This window comes from Carassius auratus, chromosome 43, assembly GCF_003368295.1.
Source record: "Carassius auratus strain Wakin chromosome 43, ASM336829v1, whole genome shotgun sequence".
NCBI lineage: Eukaryota > Metazoa > Chordata > Actinopteri > Cypriniformes > Cyprinidae > Carassius > Carassius auratus.
The window spans coordinates 10865003-10883592 of NC_039285.1; the positions used below are offsets into that span (position 1 = coordinate 10865003).

At 36.9% G+C, this 18590-nt stretch overlaps 1 protein-coding gene across 11 annotated transcripts in view; it reads left to right on the forward strand.

Annotated features, from left to right (window-relative positions):
* LOC113061686 (ryanodine receptor 1-like) overlaps positions 1 to 18336 on the forward strand; it is a 112359-nt gene extending 94023 nt beyond the window's left edge. For all 11 annotated transcript variants that reach the window (XM_026231011.1, XM_026231014.1, XM_026231015.1 and 8 more), the window contains 21 exons: positions 3431 to 3511; positions 4291 to 4379; positions 4604 to 4732; positions 4828 to 4932; positions 7534 to 7615; positions 7718 to 9027; positions 9440 to 9519; positions 9669 to 9840; positions 10021 to 10107; positions 10355 to 10666; positions 11904 to 12034; positions 12130 to 12172; positions 12264 to 12397; positions 12893 to 12953; positions 13040 to 13186; positions 13276 to 13410; positions 13497 to 13653; positions 13778 to 13842; positions 14517 to 14617; positions 14719 to 14770; positions 16616 to 18336. In XM_026231011.1, the coding sequence (XP_026086796.1) occupies positions 3431 to 3511; positions 4291 to 4379; positions 4604 to 4732; positions 4828 to 4932; positions 7534 to 7615; positions 7718 to 9027; positions 9440 to 9519; positions 9669 to 9840; positions 10021 to 10107; positions 10355 to 10666; positions 11904 to 12034; positions 12130 to 12172; positions 12264 to 12397; positions 12893 to 12953; positions 13040 to 13186; positions 13276 to 13410; positions 13497 to 13653; positions 13778 to 13842; positions 14517 to 14617; positions 14719 to 14770; positions 16616 to 16711 (3569 nt within the window). In that variant the 3' untranslated portion in view covers positions 16712 to 18336. The remainder of the gene's footprint in view (positions 1 to 3430; positions 3512 to 4290; positions 4380 to 4603; positions 4733 to 4827; positions 4933 to 7533; positions 7616 to 7717; positions 9028 to 9439; positions 9520 to 9668; positions 9841 to 10020; positions 10108 to 10354; positions 10667 to 11903; positions 12035 to 12129; positions 12173 to 12263; positions 12398 to 12892; positions 12954 to 13039; positions 13187 to 13275; positions 13411 to 13496; positions 13654 to 13777; positions 13843 to 14516; positions 14618 to 14718; positions 14771 to 16615) is intronic.
* The last annotated feature ends 254 nt before the right edge of the window (positions 18337 to 18590 follow it).

The following is an 18590-nucleotide window of genomic DNA, read 5'->3' on the forward strand; positions in this document are numbered from 1 at the left end:
AGACATGCGCACATGCATCAAATACGCAAAAGCAACCATGTTGAGTTGTGAATTGTGTGGCAGGTGAATCGTTTTCTGCAGTAAACATATTCCTACTTGCAAAAATGAGCAAATAGCACATGGGTCATTTTTGTGTGTAAAATAGATGTCGAAATACAAAAGCTGTGTTTGTTATAAAGTAAGAAACAAGATGTTTAATGAATACCTGGAATAGTAAATGTTAAAATACATTTCTTTCAAAGATTCAGCAAAGAAACGCTCAGCTATGATTAAAATGACATAGGAAGTGAATACGGGTCATTTTAGACCCACGCTGTGCATTAGAAGGATAGCGATATTCCACCATACCACCATCTGTTAATAAAAAAAAATAATAATAATAAGAAGAAGAAAATATTTTGGAACTTGCGATTTTTTTTCAAGTATTGCTCTTTGGAACATTTTTACAAGTTTCTTAGTATTAATTTAAAGAAGATTTTCACGAATCTGACCCTTAGTGAATGCTTATTGCTTAATGCAATATTGAACCCCATTGAAGTCATCCAATTTAGAATAGGCTACTTTATTGAAAGCATTTCAAATTTAAACAGGCCTACAAATAAATGGAAGTAACTGTAACTGAAAGCTAAAATAACAACTCACAGATGTAACATTCATTAATGCTTGATAGTCATGTAACTTGACTTATATCCCACTAGCCATGGCGTCCTAAAACTAGATGGCCAAAATGTAATGCATGATTTTAATGACAAAACAATAGTATTTTTATTCACTATTATAATTGAATTAAATTGTACTGTAATTATCAATACATTTGCAGAAGTTATTTATCTATATTGTGTTTTAAATAACATAGCAGTGCACTCATTTTTTTAAATTCTAATTTCTATTTATTTATTTTGGGGTGATTTGAAGATTTGTGACACCTGTTATAAAATTTTTTAATTGTGTTTTTCTTTTAAGCTAACCTCATTTCCAGATGCTTACTCTCAGACTGATATACTTTATATTGGGTACTAAACCTGTGTGATGTGTATTTTATGTATTATTCCCATTTCTTGACATCTTTGTTTGTATCTTATACAGAAAAAAACGCTTAATTAGAAGATTATCCATTTTTCTCCTCACAGTGTTAATTTATGTTCTTCTTATTAGTCTTTCTCTTGTCAAATAGCATCTTATTCCATCACATATCCTTCATAGCACATTACCCATAATCCACCAAGGCCCGAACGTTCTCTGGCTCATCTCTCCCCTCCACTTCGCTCCCACACCTCCAGGAGTGCAGTAGATCTGTTTTTGCATGATTGTGTGTCTGTGTGCTGTTTTTTGTTTAGGTCTTTTCTGAGAAACTCTTCTCCATTTGTGTCCTCCATGAAGATCTCACTGTGTAGTGTGCCATTTCAGTGTCAGTTGCGTTTATCCTTGGTCCATGTCTGTTATTTCCCTGTATATTTCTGTACACTGTGACGTTTTCTTTCAGTTAGTGTGTATGTCCCTTCGAAGTGGCCATATTTTCAATGTGTGATCTATCAGACTGTATGTGTGTGTCTACTAGTGTTGCCATTCTGGGAGAGGGGAGGGCTTTAGTCTGTGGATTCAATGTGGACGACAGGTCTCTGCCTCCCCTTTCCACGTTTGCTGGTCTGCTCTGTATTGAACAGCTAAACGGATGTGCCACAGCAGGTCTTTGTCGTTCTACTAACATGCTAATAGGAGCTGGAATTGCTATAAAGTGGTTATGCTCACAGAACACACACACCTTAATCACCCTGATTACTGAAAGGACAGTTCATTATTTACTCGCCTTTGTGTCATTCCAAACCCATATGCTGTTATTTTTTCTATGAAACAACGTTTTGATAAATATCAACTACAATTCAAAAGTTTGGGGTCAGTAAAAAATATATATATGCAGTGACTGTTCAGAAATTATTAAAAAGGGATGCATTAAATTAATCAAAAGTGACAGTAAAGACATTTATAAAGTATATAAAAAATGTATGTTTTAAAGCTGCAGTAGGTAACTTTTGTAAATATATATTTTTTACGTATTTGTTAAACCTGTCATTATGTCCTGACAGTAGAATATGAGACTGGCTCCTCCCAGTGGTCCTATTGCCATTTGCAGTTACGGACCGTTCCCGGTAAGAAATCAACCAATCAGAGCTGCGGTCCGTAACTATGTTTGTGTTCAAAATGTAGAAAAATGTATATAATAAGCGAGTACACCATGAATCCATTTTCCAAACCGTGTTTTTAGCTTGTCCTGAATCACTAGGGTGCACCTATAATAAGTGTTTATATTCAGACTATTTCAGATTGCTTCGGGGGTACTGTGACGGAGTAACCCAGTACCTTTGTGATTCTTCATAGACATAAACAGAGAGAAGTAGTTCCGGCTACAATGTTCTTCCGCAAGACACAAGCAGTTCTGTTTATTAACCGCTAGAGCGTCAAAAGTTACCTACCGCAGCTTTAAATAAATGGTTTTTTTCTTCAGATTTCTATTCATGAAAGACCTGAAAAATGCATTGCTTTTAGCATACTTTTTTTTCACCATTGTTCAGTTCAGTTCAATTTAGATTTATTTGTATAGTGCTTTTTACAGTACAAATCATTGCAAAGCAACTTTTCATTTTTTACAATATTTAACAGTAGCTTATCAGTGGTGTCAGTTTATGTGCATATGGCTCAAATGTCCGGAAACATCTATTAAAGACGTAATCAAACAGGCCATGAACACTATTAACAGCAATTATTATATGATGCTATCACAAATTAGCGAAATTTGATAGTTAATTGTTAACACACTGAAGGCATCAAGGGCTATTTGACCAAGAAGGAGCAAACAGTTCTGTTTAATTTTATTTTGACAATATTCCTGTTTTACTGTATTTTTAATCTAATAAAACATTACAAAATCTTACTTACCCCAAACTTTTGAATGGTTTTGAATGATAGTTTCTTGAACCGAATTAAAAACGTCCCTTCTGCCAGAACTCAGATTGCAGGGGAAATAGAATATGGGTTTAAAAGGACACAAGGTAAGTAAACAAGGACAGGAGTTTTATTTTTGAGTTAACTATCTATTTAATATAAATTTAATCAAGAGAAGAAATTTGTGCATTAGCATAAAAATGGTCTGGGCTGCGTTTCTTAAAAGCATTGTAAGCTAAGCTGTTCTCCGATCTACTTGAGAAACGCAGCCCTTGTCATATTCCTGTCTAGAGATAACTGGCACATTTTGATTCACAGATTAACCATTTTAGTCTTTCAAATTAATAGAAAAAAAAAAAATGACATTTTGATTCACCGCCTTATTTTACATTTAGAGGTCTAGTGTAGTTCACGCTCTCACACAGTAAAGCACTGTTTATGAGCGCTTCTCTCACATTCATGCGGTGTGTATGTGTGTTTCCCTGTTTAGAAGAGAAAGTGATGGCGGATGATGAATTCACTTGTGACATTTTCCGCTTCCTGCAGCTGCTCTGTGAAGGCCACAACAACGGTGAGCTTCCTGAGATGTGGATTAATGCTTCCTCCACCACCTCTGTTCACGCACCGTAGTGTTTGAAGAGAAAATGAAATGCAATCATAAAAAGATATGTTCCAAAAATATGAAGATCTCAGTTAAAACCTTGCTGGAGCAAAAAGCATTTGACTACCGATGCTTGATCTATTTTATTCACCAAGGACAGATTACATCGATCAAAATAGACTGTAAAATACTTAGAATGTTAAAAATAAAACCCTAACACTTTACAAGAATGTTCCATTGTGTAATGTTAGTTAATTAACTAAAATGAAGAAACAATGAACAATATATTTATTACAGTATTTATTCATCTTTGTTAATTTTAGTTCATGAAAATAGTCGTTCATTGTTAGTTCATGTTAATTCACAGTGCATTAACTAATGTTAACAAACACTACTTTTGATTTTAGTAATGCATTAGTAAATGTTGGATTTAACATTAGCTAAGATTAATAAATGCTGTATTGTTCATTTGTAGTTCATGTTAACTAGAGTTGTAGTTATTGTAAAGTGTTATCAGATAGAATATAAATGTTCAAATTCAACTTTCTGTTCATTGACGAATCCTGAAAAAAAGTATCATTGATGTAATAATATTTCAAAATATTAGTTTTTTTTTTTTGCCGTATTTTTAGTACAGCCTTGGTGAGACTTCAAAAACAAAACAAAAATTGGCTAACCCAAAATGACCTAACCCAAATGCATAGCATTAGCCATAACATAGCCTGTTTTGAGTTATCATCTTTCTGCAGATTTCCAGAACTATCTGCGCACACAGACAGGCAGCACAACTACGATCAACATCATCATCTGCACTGTTGACTATCTGCTCAGACTGCAGGTACAGCTTCAGCTCGACTGGTTTCCTCTACATCCATATATATACAGTATACTAGTGCCAAAAGTATTCAGACACTTAAAAATGTGTTAATCTCATTGTGTTTGAGAACAAGAAAACAAGTGGCAGATGGCTAAAAATGTCAGTGGAATGGCATTCAAATGTGGCTTAAGTAAGCTTGGTGGTCTTTTATTTTCATCATCACTCTGTCTTCATTCCCGTCTCAGGAGTCTATCAGTGACTTCTACTGGTATTACTCTGGGAAGGATATCATTGATGAACCAGGCAAGAGAAACTTTTCTAAGGCAATGACGGTTGCCAAACAGGTTTTCAACAGCCTGACAGAATATATCCAGGTACTGACGCCACCGCTGTATGCTGTCGAGCTTTTTCAGACTTGTAAATTTCCATCTGCAGTATTGTTGATCTGTTTTTTGTTTCTCCACCATAGGGTCCTTGTACCGGTAATCAGCAGTCTCTGGCTCACAGCAGATTGTGGGATGCCGTGGTGGGCTTCTTGCACGTGTTTGCACACATGATGATGAAGCTAGCACAGGTAGGAACACACACGTTGAGCACACACACACACACAATACACCCCTAACGTGACTGATAAATCTTATTATATCGATAGGTATTATTGCACGGCAGAATTTTTCTGGAAAGGTTTCATCGACACTGAATCAGTATCATCTGTATGTTGTTTTATTTTAACATTAAAATACTTGTCATTGCGTTTTGCCTAATCTAAGATCAAAACATAATTTCACCAACTTTAACACAAATGCCTTGTATTTTTCAGTAAGAATTGCTGCAAAAAAAAATGTTTGTGAAAACATTTTTATGATCAGGTATATTGGATGTTAAATTAGTTGAAAGCTTTTCTCAGATGTTCCAGGTCAAGTTTATAATTTGCATTGAGCTTATAATTTGAACATTAGAACAGAAGTCAAAGGTATGTAATACATGTACATACTTATATATTCTATATAAGTATGATCAGAGTAGACTATAATGAAAAATATTTTCTCTGTTTTGGAGGTTGCATTTTTTTATTCAGCTCTAATGTTTAGTTGTTACTATGCATAGTGTAATTAATTAAAATTTATATATTAAATTTATAAGTTACTGATCCTGATCCATTAACTACCTGAGTAGAAGTGTTTGATTCCAGGTTTTTCAGAGTTGACTCCGACTTCTGACTCCCACCATAAGTGTCGATGGAATCAACACCTTGAATAATACAATATTGCAGTCGTTACTATCGGTACACACTTAATTGACGACTCCGACTCCCCATCACTATTCTTCAGTTTCTGTGTACTGCATTTTTATATTATATTATATATATATTATATAAAATTGAGAATCACTCAAAAATGTCAATGTAGCTGATTGTGAAACATTTAACTGTCTATTAAAAGATCAGTGCCCATATGTCAAAGTTGCTTCATCACCAACAAATTGACACGGTTGTGATTTATATTATAGGTGAGCCCAAAAAGAGGCCAACGTGAACTAAACTTACCTAATTTTAATACAAAACAGCTTTGCCCTGGTTGTCTGCAGTGAGAGACTATCAAAAACAGACTGGCACTTTTAAAAAGAATGAATAAAGAGTGAATATATCTAAGAGAGTGGAGAATACAAAATACAAAATTGTACTAAAAATGTTGATGGGTAACATTTTTATTCTGATGTGTAACTCTGCCAGATGCACCCTGACCAAGGACTCCGAAATGGCGTAAGGATCTTTGTTTTTGCTTCCATCTTACGCTCTGCTTTTCACTCGTGCACAGTGCACAGAACAGTTTCTTCCGCTTCCTGTTTCCATTGTATTCCTTATGTGTCGGCACATTTTCTGCAAGTGTTTTCACTTGAATTTTTCTTTTGAAATTTTTGTCACGTACATTCCCTCTGTCCCACAGTATCAGCATTGAATTTTCTAAAAGCAGTCTTAACCTTGTTGGGTTTATTTTGAAATAGCCTACTGGAGCTGAGAAGCTTCCTCCGCTTGTAGAGGAAATTGATTTCCCTCGACCTGGACTATATTGCTCTTTTCATACGCAGACATACATATGTTCTCAAGAAAATCTGTACAATGCTGCATAAATCTCACAAAACCTGTCAAGATCCCGTCCTGGTCACATTTCAAAATAATATGAAATATGTTTTGTTTACTTTTTTTTACTCATACTTTCATTGCAGTGTGTTTCTGTGTCTGTGTGTTTACCAATATTAGCCCAAACCAAATGATATTCATTATAATATTGTATAATTATTTTAGTATAGTTATTATTATTATTAATATTGCATAAAACTTTTCATGACAATCAAAAATAGGCTTAATTTTAAATATATAGTATATACCTTTTTTTTCTTTTGATTTTGCTGTGAAATATTCAAAAGGTTTTGTGAGATTCATCTAAGCTTTCTTAATCTATATGTGGAGGCCTTTGTGCTCTTTTGTTGTTATACATGTTAGTAGAAATATCGTGTTTGCAGATTTTGTTCTGTATGAAAGACAGTTTTGTGTCTGCTGACATTTCTTCGTAATATGCTTTTAGACCATCAGCTTATCACATATAAAATGTCTTTGCAAATAACCTAGATATTTATTGTTAATAATTGAATTGACATATTATAGAGCTTTTTGCCAATATTTTGTAGATACAAAGTCATAAAGAATATGATAGTCGTCATCTATGCCAGGAGTTGAAGTTGATCTTCCTATCATCTTTAAATGTCTTTGTGTTAGATGATAGGTTACAGTATGTGATGCTATGTTTGTGTCTGTTTATAAACGCAAACCCAGGATCATTTCTGGAGTAGAACACATTCCGAGGTAAGCTGAGAGTAGGTGGACTATCCCAGTAGTTCTATCCCCCACATCGCCCCATAAAATAAAAAACGCACGCCAGAAATGGTAGATATGACACTGAAATCTCAATTAGCCTAATTGGGATACTTGGTATTCTCTGTACATTTCTTTTCATGGTTCCAGCGTGCATATCGCATAAAAGCTATGGAGAACCAGTTTTTATAAGCAATATGAACTGAAAGGTCCTTTATGCTCTCTAACAGTGAGAGTTTGAGACATTTTTTGGATAATAATTTGTTATTTTTTTGTATGTCTGAACTCGATTGTGTGAAACAGGACTCCAGTCAAATTGGTCTGTTGAAGGAGCTCCTGGATCTGCAGAAAGACATGGTGGTGATGCTTCTCTCTCTACTGGAGGGTAAGCGATATCAGTCCATCAAATGTAACTTTCACAGTGAGCTACAGACCTGTAGAGCCACTTACGTCATGATCCATAGCATATTTTATTGTATTCTTACAGGCAATATTGTGAATGGCACAATTGCTCGCCAGATGGTTGACATGCTGGTTGAGTCATCCAGCAATGTAGAGATGATTCTCAAGTTCTTCGACATGTTCCTCAAACTGAAAGATATTGTGGCATCGGATGCCTTCCGCGACTATGTTACGGACCCTCGTGGCCTCATCTCCAAGAAGGACTTCTCCAAGGCTATGGACAGTCAGAAGCAGTACACGCCATCTGAGATCCAGTTCCTGCTCTCTTGCTCCGAAGCCGATGAGAACGAGATGATCAATTTTGAGGAGTATGCCGATCGCTTCCAAGAGCCAGCCAAAGACATTGGCTTCAACATTGCTGTGCTACTCACCAACCTGTCTGAGCATGTTCCCCATGACACCCGCTTGCAGAACTTTTTGGAGCAAGCTGAGAATGTGCTGAACTACTTCCGACCCTTCCTGGGCCGTATTGAGATCATGGGCGCCAGCAAGAGGATTGAACGCATCTACTTTGAAATCAGCGAGGCCAACCGCAACCAGTGGGAGATGCCTCAGGTCAGAGAGTCCAAGCGGCAGTTCATCTTTGATGTTGTCAATGAGGGTGGGGAGTCTGAGAAGATGGAGCTCTTTGTGAACTTCTGCGAGGACACCATCTTTGAGATGAACATTGCCTCACAGATCTCAGAGCAGGAGGAGGAGGTGATCGAGGATGAGGATAAAGAGGACGAGGAGGAGAGCAGTGGTGGCAGAAATGGAGAGGGAGAAGGAGAAGAAGGGAATGGAGAAGCAGCGCCACCCGAATCCAGCTCAGCCTTTGCAGACTTCATCAAGAGCATAATGAATTTCATGAGCCTCTTCACTTTCCGCAATCTCAGACGCCGTTACCGAAAAATCAGGAAAATGACCATAAAGGACATGATTGTTTGTCTGGTGGTGTTCCTCTATACTGTCCTCTTCGGCATCCTGCACTTCATCTACAGCATCTGCAGAGGTTTCTTCATGCTCATCTGGAAAACTCTCTTCGGAGGAGGTCTGGTGGAGGGAGCTAAGAAGATGACATTGACAGAGATTCTGACTAGCATGCCCGACCCAACTCAAGATGAGGTGCACGGTGACCTTCCTCCTGAGCCAGGAGCAAGATCAGCACAAGAATCAGGTGGAGCTGCTGAGGGAGAAGAGGGAACAGGAGTAGGAGAGGAGGAAGCCGAAGAGGGAGAAGAGGATGATGGTGAAAGACCTGGTTTTGGTTCTCACGGTGGTCTAGGAGATATGGGAGAAACTGAGCCGGAGGAGCCTCCGACTCCAGAAGGCAGCCCACTTCTGAAGAGGAAGCTGGTGAGTTTTTGGTCTAAAGATGTGGTCACAGTTCCCTTTCCCTTTTCCCTTTCACAGCCGAAATCCTGTAATTTCAGAAGGAATACTCAGTTATGAATTTAATTTGAGGGTCAAATATTTCCCCATGATTTTCACAGCGGTTACAAGTTGATAACATGGATATCTGTGGCTTCTGTGTGAGTGGGGCTTCATAATTACAACACTATAGACAATAGAATATGGACCTTTTTAACTTGTAAAAATTTTACTAATGTGACCGCAGTTTAAGAATAAGCATCCAGCATGTGGATTGTTCCTCACTGTGTTTCCACATTGTTATCCTTCAGTTTATCAAATATATTGGTCTTTATTGCTTTGTAGACTCAAATTCTAAATCTACATATTCTTCTTAATGTGTTGCCGGATATTTCAGGTGAGTGAAGAAGCAGAGGGAGAAGCAGTAGAAGAGGTGAAAGTAGAGGAAGAAGCAGCCCCTGAACCCGAAAAAGCAGAGTAAGTAATAGAGAACAAATGGTCAAACTATTTTATTTTTTTTTTACCATAAAAAGTCTTTGATTGGTGAACTGTTGTGAAGTCATATTCATCGCAACACATACACATTATGCTCTCGTTGCTTTGACTCGTCCTTCTGTCCATCGAAGTGCTGAAAACGGAGAAAAGGCTGAGAAGGAGCCAGAACCTGAGCCAGAGGAAAAACCAGATGACAAGCAAGAGGAGAAAAAAGAAAAGGCTAAAACAAAGAGAGGCAAGAAGAAAGAGGAAGAGGGCTTTGAACTATGGAATGAACTTGAAATACAAAGAATCAAGTTCATGGTAATTATATTATAGTTATTTATCTGTGTACATCTTTCACAGTCATGTAGAACGAATGAATATTGACTTTGTATTCATTTATATTACATGATATTATATTATTATTACAAATATTTTATTCATATATTTTTTTTTTATTCTAACTGCATTTAAAAGTTGAACCACTTTCTCTTCTTCTAGAACTATTTGTCTCGTAATTTCTATAACCTGCGTTTCCTGGCTCTCTTCATCTCCTTTGCGCTCAACTTCATTCTTCTCTTCTACAGGGTCAGTATGATTTTAAAACAGGGCTTTGTCAAACTTTGGTCTTGGGTCTTTATTATGGTTTCTAAAGACTGGTCAATTAGGGGTTGAAAATATATGAATTGTATTTTAATAAGAGGGTCCCTCTCTATCATAGTTGTAGGGTCCTTGGCATCAAACCGTTTGTGAACCCCTGCACTAAAAATACTCTGTTATTCCCTGTAATTTATTTCAAGAGCATATTTGATTGAAGCTAGCTATTCCTCCCTAGGTATCTGACAGCCCGCCTGGAGAAGAGGAGGAGTTTGAGGGTTCAGCTATGTTCGAGGGTTCTGGCATGTTTGAGGGCTCTGGTATGTTTGAAAGCTCTGGTGTGTTTGAGGGCTCTGGGATCTTTGAGGGCTCTGCTGGAGAAGCTGAAGGTTCTGGAATGGAGGAGAATGGAGAGGAAGATGAAGAAGAAGGGTTTGTCTACTACTTCCTGGAGGAGAGCACTGGATATATGGAGCCCTCTATGGCCTTTTTCTCCATCTTACACACCGTCATCTCCTTCCTGTGCATCATCGGCTACAACTGTCTGAAGGTCTACAGTTCACTGGATTCTGTTATCATTTAGTTCACCCTCATGTCATTTCAAACCTGCATGACATACTTTCTTCTGTGAAACATTAGGAGACAGGATAGAGTGTCCAAAGAAAGGATCAAAAAGCAACATGGAAGTGTCATAAATGTGGTCCATTTACTTGTACACTATATTCTATGTCTTCTGAAGTCATATGCCGTATTTTTCGGACTATAAGTCGCACCTAAGTATAAGTCGCATCAGTCCAAAAATACGTCATGACGAGGAAAAAAACATATATTAGTCGCACTGGACTATAAGTCGAATTTATTTAGAACCAAGCACCAAGAGAAAACATTACCTTCTACAGCCGCGAGAGTGCGCTCTATGTTTTCAGTGGTAACATAAACCGGAGCGGCAACCTCGCGCTCTCTCTCGTGAAGCCAATAAGGAAGTGACAAAAACAATCATCGACATCATTCATCGACTGGCCGCTTGAGGCTGGCTGCAAAAGGGAGTCAGTCCCATAGACTCCCCATGTTAAAATAGCGAACTTTACAGCAGAAAAAAACATGTTTACAACCTGGTTCAAAAAATTATTTTGGTCTATATTGCTAATTTTGCCCTTCATGACAACTGTGAGGGGGCTTGAATTTTTTTTAAACCCATCCGTTTAAATTATATTAAGACTTAAAGTTCTGCATAATTAAGGGCGTGGCCACTTGAGTGAAAGGTGGATTGCCGCTGCTGACAATGCCGTCGCGCTAGGTGGGCGTGGCTTCAGCAATCAGCTCCCGCCTTTTTGCCCATTTTCGATTATCCGGGAGAGTCGCGCGGTGACGCGCTGCCAAGATGGCGACGGCCCGTGCTGCACACTTTGAGCTTCAAAACCGCTATTGAGGAGACTATGGGTGATGTCACTGACACTACGTCTATGGGTAGACTACAGGAGCACTGAGCAGCATTAGAGTGCCGGTAGACGGTAATGTTTTCTCTTGGTTCATTTATCTTGGTTCATGTCAAATTAATTTTGATAAATAAGTCGCACCTGACTATAAGTCGTAGGACCAGCCAAACTATGAAAAAAAGTGCGACTTATAGTCCGGAAAATACGGTAATAGCTTTTTTGTGAGAAACAGATCAAAATTTACATTTGTTTTCACTGAATAATGATGACAGGAATTTCATTTTGGAGTGAAATATTCATTTTTATCTGGTTAAGCTAGTGTGAGCTGCTAACATTTTCTGACATATACAGGTTCCTTTGGTCATCTTTAAGAGAGAGAAGGAACTGGCCCGAAAACTGGAGTTTGACGGTCTGTATGTAACTGAACAACCAGAAGATGATGACATCAAGGGCCAGTGGGACAGACTTGTCCTCAATACACCGTAATATTACTGTATTATTATAACTATTTATAAAATTATAAACAAGTATCCCTGTGAAGACTCTTAAATGGCATTCCCTTTTATTCTCCACTCAGGTCTTTCCCGAACAACTACTGGGACAAATTCGTGAAGAGAAAGGTTAGGGGCGTGCTATGCCTGTGTGTGCAGATGTGTAATGTATTGAGAGATGTTGGTGACTGAGTGTGTCTATGTTGTGCCTGTGTTGTAGGTGCTAGAGAAGTATGGCGATATCTATGGTAGAGAAAGAATCGCTGAACTGCTGGGCATGGATCTAGCGTCCCTTGATGTCAGCGCTATGACACACGAGAAGAAGCCTCAGCTTGACCCCTCAATGTTCACATGGTACAAGAAGATGCAAAACACACTCATAAGTGTTATCAAAATGTCAATAGCCAAAACCAGTCACAAAAAACTATTTGATACCAGAAAAACTAATATACCAGTGTGTAGGGATGGGAACCGCTCTAACAATTCCTGTTGCTTAACAGTTCCATTGAACATTTTTGAAGCAGCATATGTGGAAAATTAAATTAAGCCAAAAGAATGAAACAAACAAAGAAACAAAGAACGCCTATAGTTCACAAAAGCTCATTAAAGTTATTCATTTGGGAATAGGTTTGACTGTACTACTATTTCATTTTTAACACACTGAAAAAGTGGTTCAAAAGAGTTGTTTGTTTGGGAAATGAGCTACTATTGGGTTATTTTTTTGATTCACTAAAATGAACCAGTTCAAAAGAGTCATTTGTTTAAGGTTCAGACATCACTGCTCTTAGATATGATGTTACAATAGAACGGAGATTCTGTTTCTCATTATAACAATTAATGAATCCACAGGTTGACATCTATTGACATGAAATACCAGGTCTGGAAATTTGGAGTGGTGTTCACTGATAATGTGAGTTTCAGTAAAGGCATCACTTTGTTTCAGTAAGAGGAAATTTATAACAATGATCATTCATTTGGACTCTGTTTTGCTCGTAGACGTTCCTGTATCTGGTTTGGTACCTGGTCATGTCCCTGCTTGGCCACTACAACAACTTCTTCTACGCCTGTCATCTGTTGGACATTGCTATGGGTGTCAAGACCCTGCGCACCATCCTGTCCTCCGTAACCCACAATGGCAAACAGGTACAGCTCTCAGAAATCATTACGTATTTGACAGAGATTTCTTTAGAAATCTCTTCCAGATATTAATCTTGATGGTGATTGTTGTTTAGCTGATGATGACGGTGGGTCTGCTGGCTGTGGTGGTCTACCTCTACACCGTGGTGGCCTTCAATTTCTTCCGAAAGTTCTACAACATGAGTGAGGATGAAGACGAACCGGATATGAAGTGTGACGACATGATGACTGTACGAGTTCATACACAAATATTTACATTTGGCTGAATTGCACTTTCTCATTTCACGCCTGACTATGATCATGTCTTTTCTCTCAGTGTTATCTGTTCCATATGTACGTGGGTGTGCGAGCTGGTGGTGGTATAGGAGACGAGATCGAGGATCCAGCCGGAGACGAGTATGAACTTTATCGTGTGGTCTTTGACATCACCTTTTTCTTTTTTGTGATTGTTATCCTGCTGGCCATCATTCAAGGTGAAGAACATGTTTGTTTTTTGTTAGATCCTGTGGGAATTTTTCTTCTCTGCAAATGTAATATTTAAAAGGTTTGGACCTAATGATATTTGTCATTATGAAATGGTGTTTGTGTTGTTTGCAGGTCTGATCATCGATGCCTTCGGTGAGCTGAGAGATCAGCAGGAGCAGGTCCGAGAGGACATGGAGGTACAACTACCACTTTTATGCTTGATGAAATAGTTCACGCCCCAAAAAAATTTTTTGCTGAAAAGGCAATCCAAGATATGGAGGATATGTATAATCCAAGATATGTTTCTTCAGTGGAACACATTAGGATAAATTTAGCATTAAGCATTTGCCGACTATTGGATCATCTGCAGTGAATTGGTGATGTTAAAATGTCCAAACAACTGATAAAAACATCACAATAATTCAAAAGTAATCCACATGACTCCAGTCCATAAATTAACATCTTGTGAAGCAAAAAGCTGTACAAAACAAATACATCCATAAGCCGTTTTAACATTAATTAAACAGTCTCTTTGGACCAAATATAAGTTCATTATCCACAATACCGCTATTGCTTTAATACTTCATGCAAGCACACAAAATCTACATGTGTAGTATAGCAGGGAAGTAGTCATGTTCATAAGCAGAGATCCACTTTAACTAGATTTCTCAGTGAGATTTTCTACATGTTGTTGCTTTGATGTGACAATGGTTGACCTGAAAGAGAAAACTCAACTGTATAGAAGACGGTTTTTGCTAATGTGTGCCATAGCGCCCCTTGTGACAATTGCTGAGAGTGCAGTGCATACCAGTGTTCGTCATTAGAGATACTCTGAAAAATGAAGGTGTTTTTTATTTTGTTTTGTTCAAAGACTAAGTGTTTCATCTGTGGAATTGGAAGCGATTACTTTGACTCGACTCCGCATGGCTTTGAGACGCATACGTTGGAGGAGCACAATTTGGCCAACTACATGTAAGTGAAATACTTTTGTTTATTCAGAAGTGGTGAGAGATTATATTTTGTTTCCTTACTTTGAAATCATGTATTATTTAATTTTTTTTTCTGTCATGTAGGTTCTTCCTGATGTATTTAATCAATAAAGACGAAACAGAACACACCGGACAGGTCAGTGTTTTATTTTTAACTCTGTCCAAAACCAAATAAAGATTCAATTAAAAAAAAAAAAATTTCAGGGTTCTTTGATGAACAGAAAGCTAACTGCTTTTATCATTACCTCAAAATGGCAATTATATATATACAGTGGGGATCGAAAGTTTGGGCACCCCTTGCAGAATCTGTAAAAATATGAGTAATTTTCAAAAAATAAGAGAGATCATACTAAATGCATGTTATTTTTTTATTTAGTACTGTCCTGAGTAAGATATTGTACATAAAATATTTTAACACTTATTCCACAAGACAAAAAAAATGCTGAAATTATTAAAATAACCCTACTCAAAAGTTTGGGAACCCTTGGTTCTTAGTACTGTGTGTGGTCACCTGATGATCCTCGACTGTCTTTCTGTTTTGTGATGGTTGTGCATGAGTCCCTTGTTTGTTCTGAACAGTTAAACTGAGCAGCGTTCTTCAGAAATATCTTTAAGGTCCTGCAGATTCTTCAGTTTTCCAGCATCTTTGCATATTTGAACCCTTTCAAGCAGTGACTTTATGATTTTGAGATGCACCTTATCACACTGAGGACATTTAAGGGACTCAAACACAACTATTTAAAAAGATTCAAACATTCACTGATGCTCCAGAAGGAAACAAGATGCATTAAGAGCTGGGGGGTGAAAACTTTTGGAATTTGAAGATCAAGGTAAATTGTACTTAATTTGTGTACCGGGAAACATACAAGTATCTTGTGTTGCTTACGAAGGGCAGAACTAAATGGAAAAAAATTATATTTCAACAAAATAAGACAAATTTGGCCATCTTCATTGTGTTCAAAAGTTTTCACCCCCCAGCTCTTAATGCATCTTGTTTCCTTCTGGAGCATCAGTGAATGTTTGAATCTTTTTAAATAGTTGTGTTTGAGTCCCTCAAATGTCCTCAGTGTGATAAGGTGTATCTCAATTGCTGGTAAGGGTTCAGATATGCAAAGATGCTGGAAAACTGAAGAATCTGCAGGACCTTAAAGATATTTCTGAAGAACGCTGCTCAGTTTAACTGTTCAGAACAAACAAGGGACTCATGCACAACTATCACAAAACAGAAAGACAGCCGAGCATCATCAGGTAACAGAACACGGTAGTAAGAACCAAGGTTTCCCAAACTTTTGAGTAGGGTTATTTTAATAATTTCAGCATTTTTTTTGTCTTGTGGTCTAAATGTTAATATCTTTTATGTACAATATCTTACTCAGGACAGTACTAAATAAAATATAACATGCATTTAGTATGATCTCTCTTATTTTTTTAAAATTACACATATTTTCACAGATTCTGCGAGGGGTGCCCAAACTTTCGATCCCCACTGTATATATATATATATATATATATATATATATATATATATGAAGAGTTCAGATGCAAAAGCCTCTAAGTGCCATCTGAAATTTTCATTTAAAATTAGGATTTTTATCAAGCTCCTATGCTTTGGTTGAGTCATTTTACTTTAATGACAATGTGCAGGTCCTTTTCCAGGCTATTAAAGTGAAATAACTGAACATAAATATAGGAGCCTGATAAAAATCCAAATTTTAGATGCAAATTTCAGATGGCATTTAGAGGCTTTTGCATCTGAACTCTTCATATATATATATATATATATATATATATATATATATATATATATATATATATATATATATATATATATATATATATATATATATATATATATATATATATATACAGTGGGGATCGAAAGTTTATATATATATATATATATATATATAATAAACAAGCTTAATTTTCTCAACATTTTACTGAATTTGCAATGTATTCATATTATTTTTCTCTCTTCTAGGAGTCATATGTATGGAAAATGTACCAGGAGCGATGCTGGGACTTCTTCCCAGCCGGTGACTGTTTCAGGAAGCAGTATGAGGATCAACTTGGCTAATTCTACAGCCTTGAAAAGTGTGTGTTTGTGTATCATTTCAGGAATGCGGGTCAAAAAGAGGAAATTGTGAAAAATAGGCAAAAGAAGGAAACAAGAGATAAATGACCGAGTCCAGTGTTGATTTGACTGACACAACCCTCAGCCTCTTAAGCCAACACATCACACAGACCACACAAACTCACTCATAATATTTAAAACCTTTGATTTCCCCGTGTTTGACTCAACAAGAGAAAAAGAGCTAAGATTAAGCATCAAAAGAAAGTATTTTAAACTGTGTATATATAAACACACTACATGGCCTTTACCTTTTAAATCCAATCAAGTCAAAATGAACAAACTCCTAAACAAAGCCTTCCTTTCCTCTCTTTTTTTTTGTCTTTGTCACTATGAATCTGAAATATCTCAGTGCCTAAAATTGAATCTTAACAGTACCGTGAGGATTTATGTATGATTTTATTGATAGTCTACATAAAGATCTTTTTATGTGTAGAGTAGGTCTTATAATTTTAGGCTATAAGAATATAGTTTTGTTTATGTTTATTTATTCATGTATACCACAGAAATATAGCCATACGAGTGGTAGCATCTTGCTTTGAGACTTATATATAGAGCAATTTGACAAATATCAAGCCAGGCTTTTTCCCTGGCATGTCGAGTGAATGTGAGAACATGAGAATTGTGTGCAACTGAAATATCTTAGCACCATTTTAATCTTGATAGGAAAGTGTTACAACCACAATATTTCTCTCCCGCCTGTTTCAAGTTTAAGATACAAATGATCTCATGAGAAGTTTTAACTTGTGAAAAATGTGAAACCACCTGATTTGCACTCTAGAGTCTTATAATGGGATGCTGTATCCCTGCCAGGCAAAAAACACTTCAATGGTGTCCTGCTAGAAAATTACAAATATAGAGAGGTGGAGAGAGTTTGTGGGTCATTTGTTTTATAAAAATGTCCTCTCTAGATTCACAAGACAATGTGCTTTTACTCTTATTATGGGAAAGAAGCACTATCATGACTATGTGCACAGTATTATTTATGTTGCTATACTGTCATCTACGACCTTGACATGAACTGTGTTGTTCAGCAACTTAATTTATCAATTTAAATACATAGATGATATATATTTTTTGGAGTTCTAAATAATTAAGATACTCTGAACTCATTATGTCCTAAGTGAGTATTTATTATGTACCAATTGGGGTGTGTGTGTGTGGGGGGGGGGGGGGGGATTTAGTAGAAAAGTGAAAAGGGAATGTGAGTTAGATAAAGTTAACATAGAGGTAATGTGGTTTTGTCTTTTAGATTTGTATTCTTCTTTTTGGTGAAATCTCACACTTTATTTTTTTGTCGAATATAGATTAATTATGTAGTCATAGGTCTCTGATATTTGTGCATCAGACATCTCCCAGCGACTGAAACAAACTCACAAGTGCATGTTCCACCTTGTCCGTTCTGCTGACATTTTGTGACAGCACATTAAGAGCGTGTGTTAAGGTCTTTTAGTGTGTTTTGCTTTGAGAGGTTACAAAGGGCAGAAACCAACTATCGTCTCTGGATCTGTGTATCAGGCTGAATCCTGTGTTTCAATGAACATTAAACAGATTCCAATATTTTAAGAGCATTGCTGTCTGAACTCTTTTGTCTGTTATGAAAGATTCTGTCTGTTGTTTTTGTGTCATTTGTGCTTGATTAATGCCTGTATGTTCTTATATGTTCCTATAAGCCTTTTTCTATATATCTTCAATAATTGAAACAACTGAAATTAATAAGCATGCACTGTCAATATGAAATACTACAAGTATTTTACATAAGTATATGGATAGGTATAATATCAATAGCCCAGTAGGTGACAACAAGTGACTGTCACAATGAATG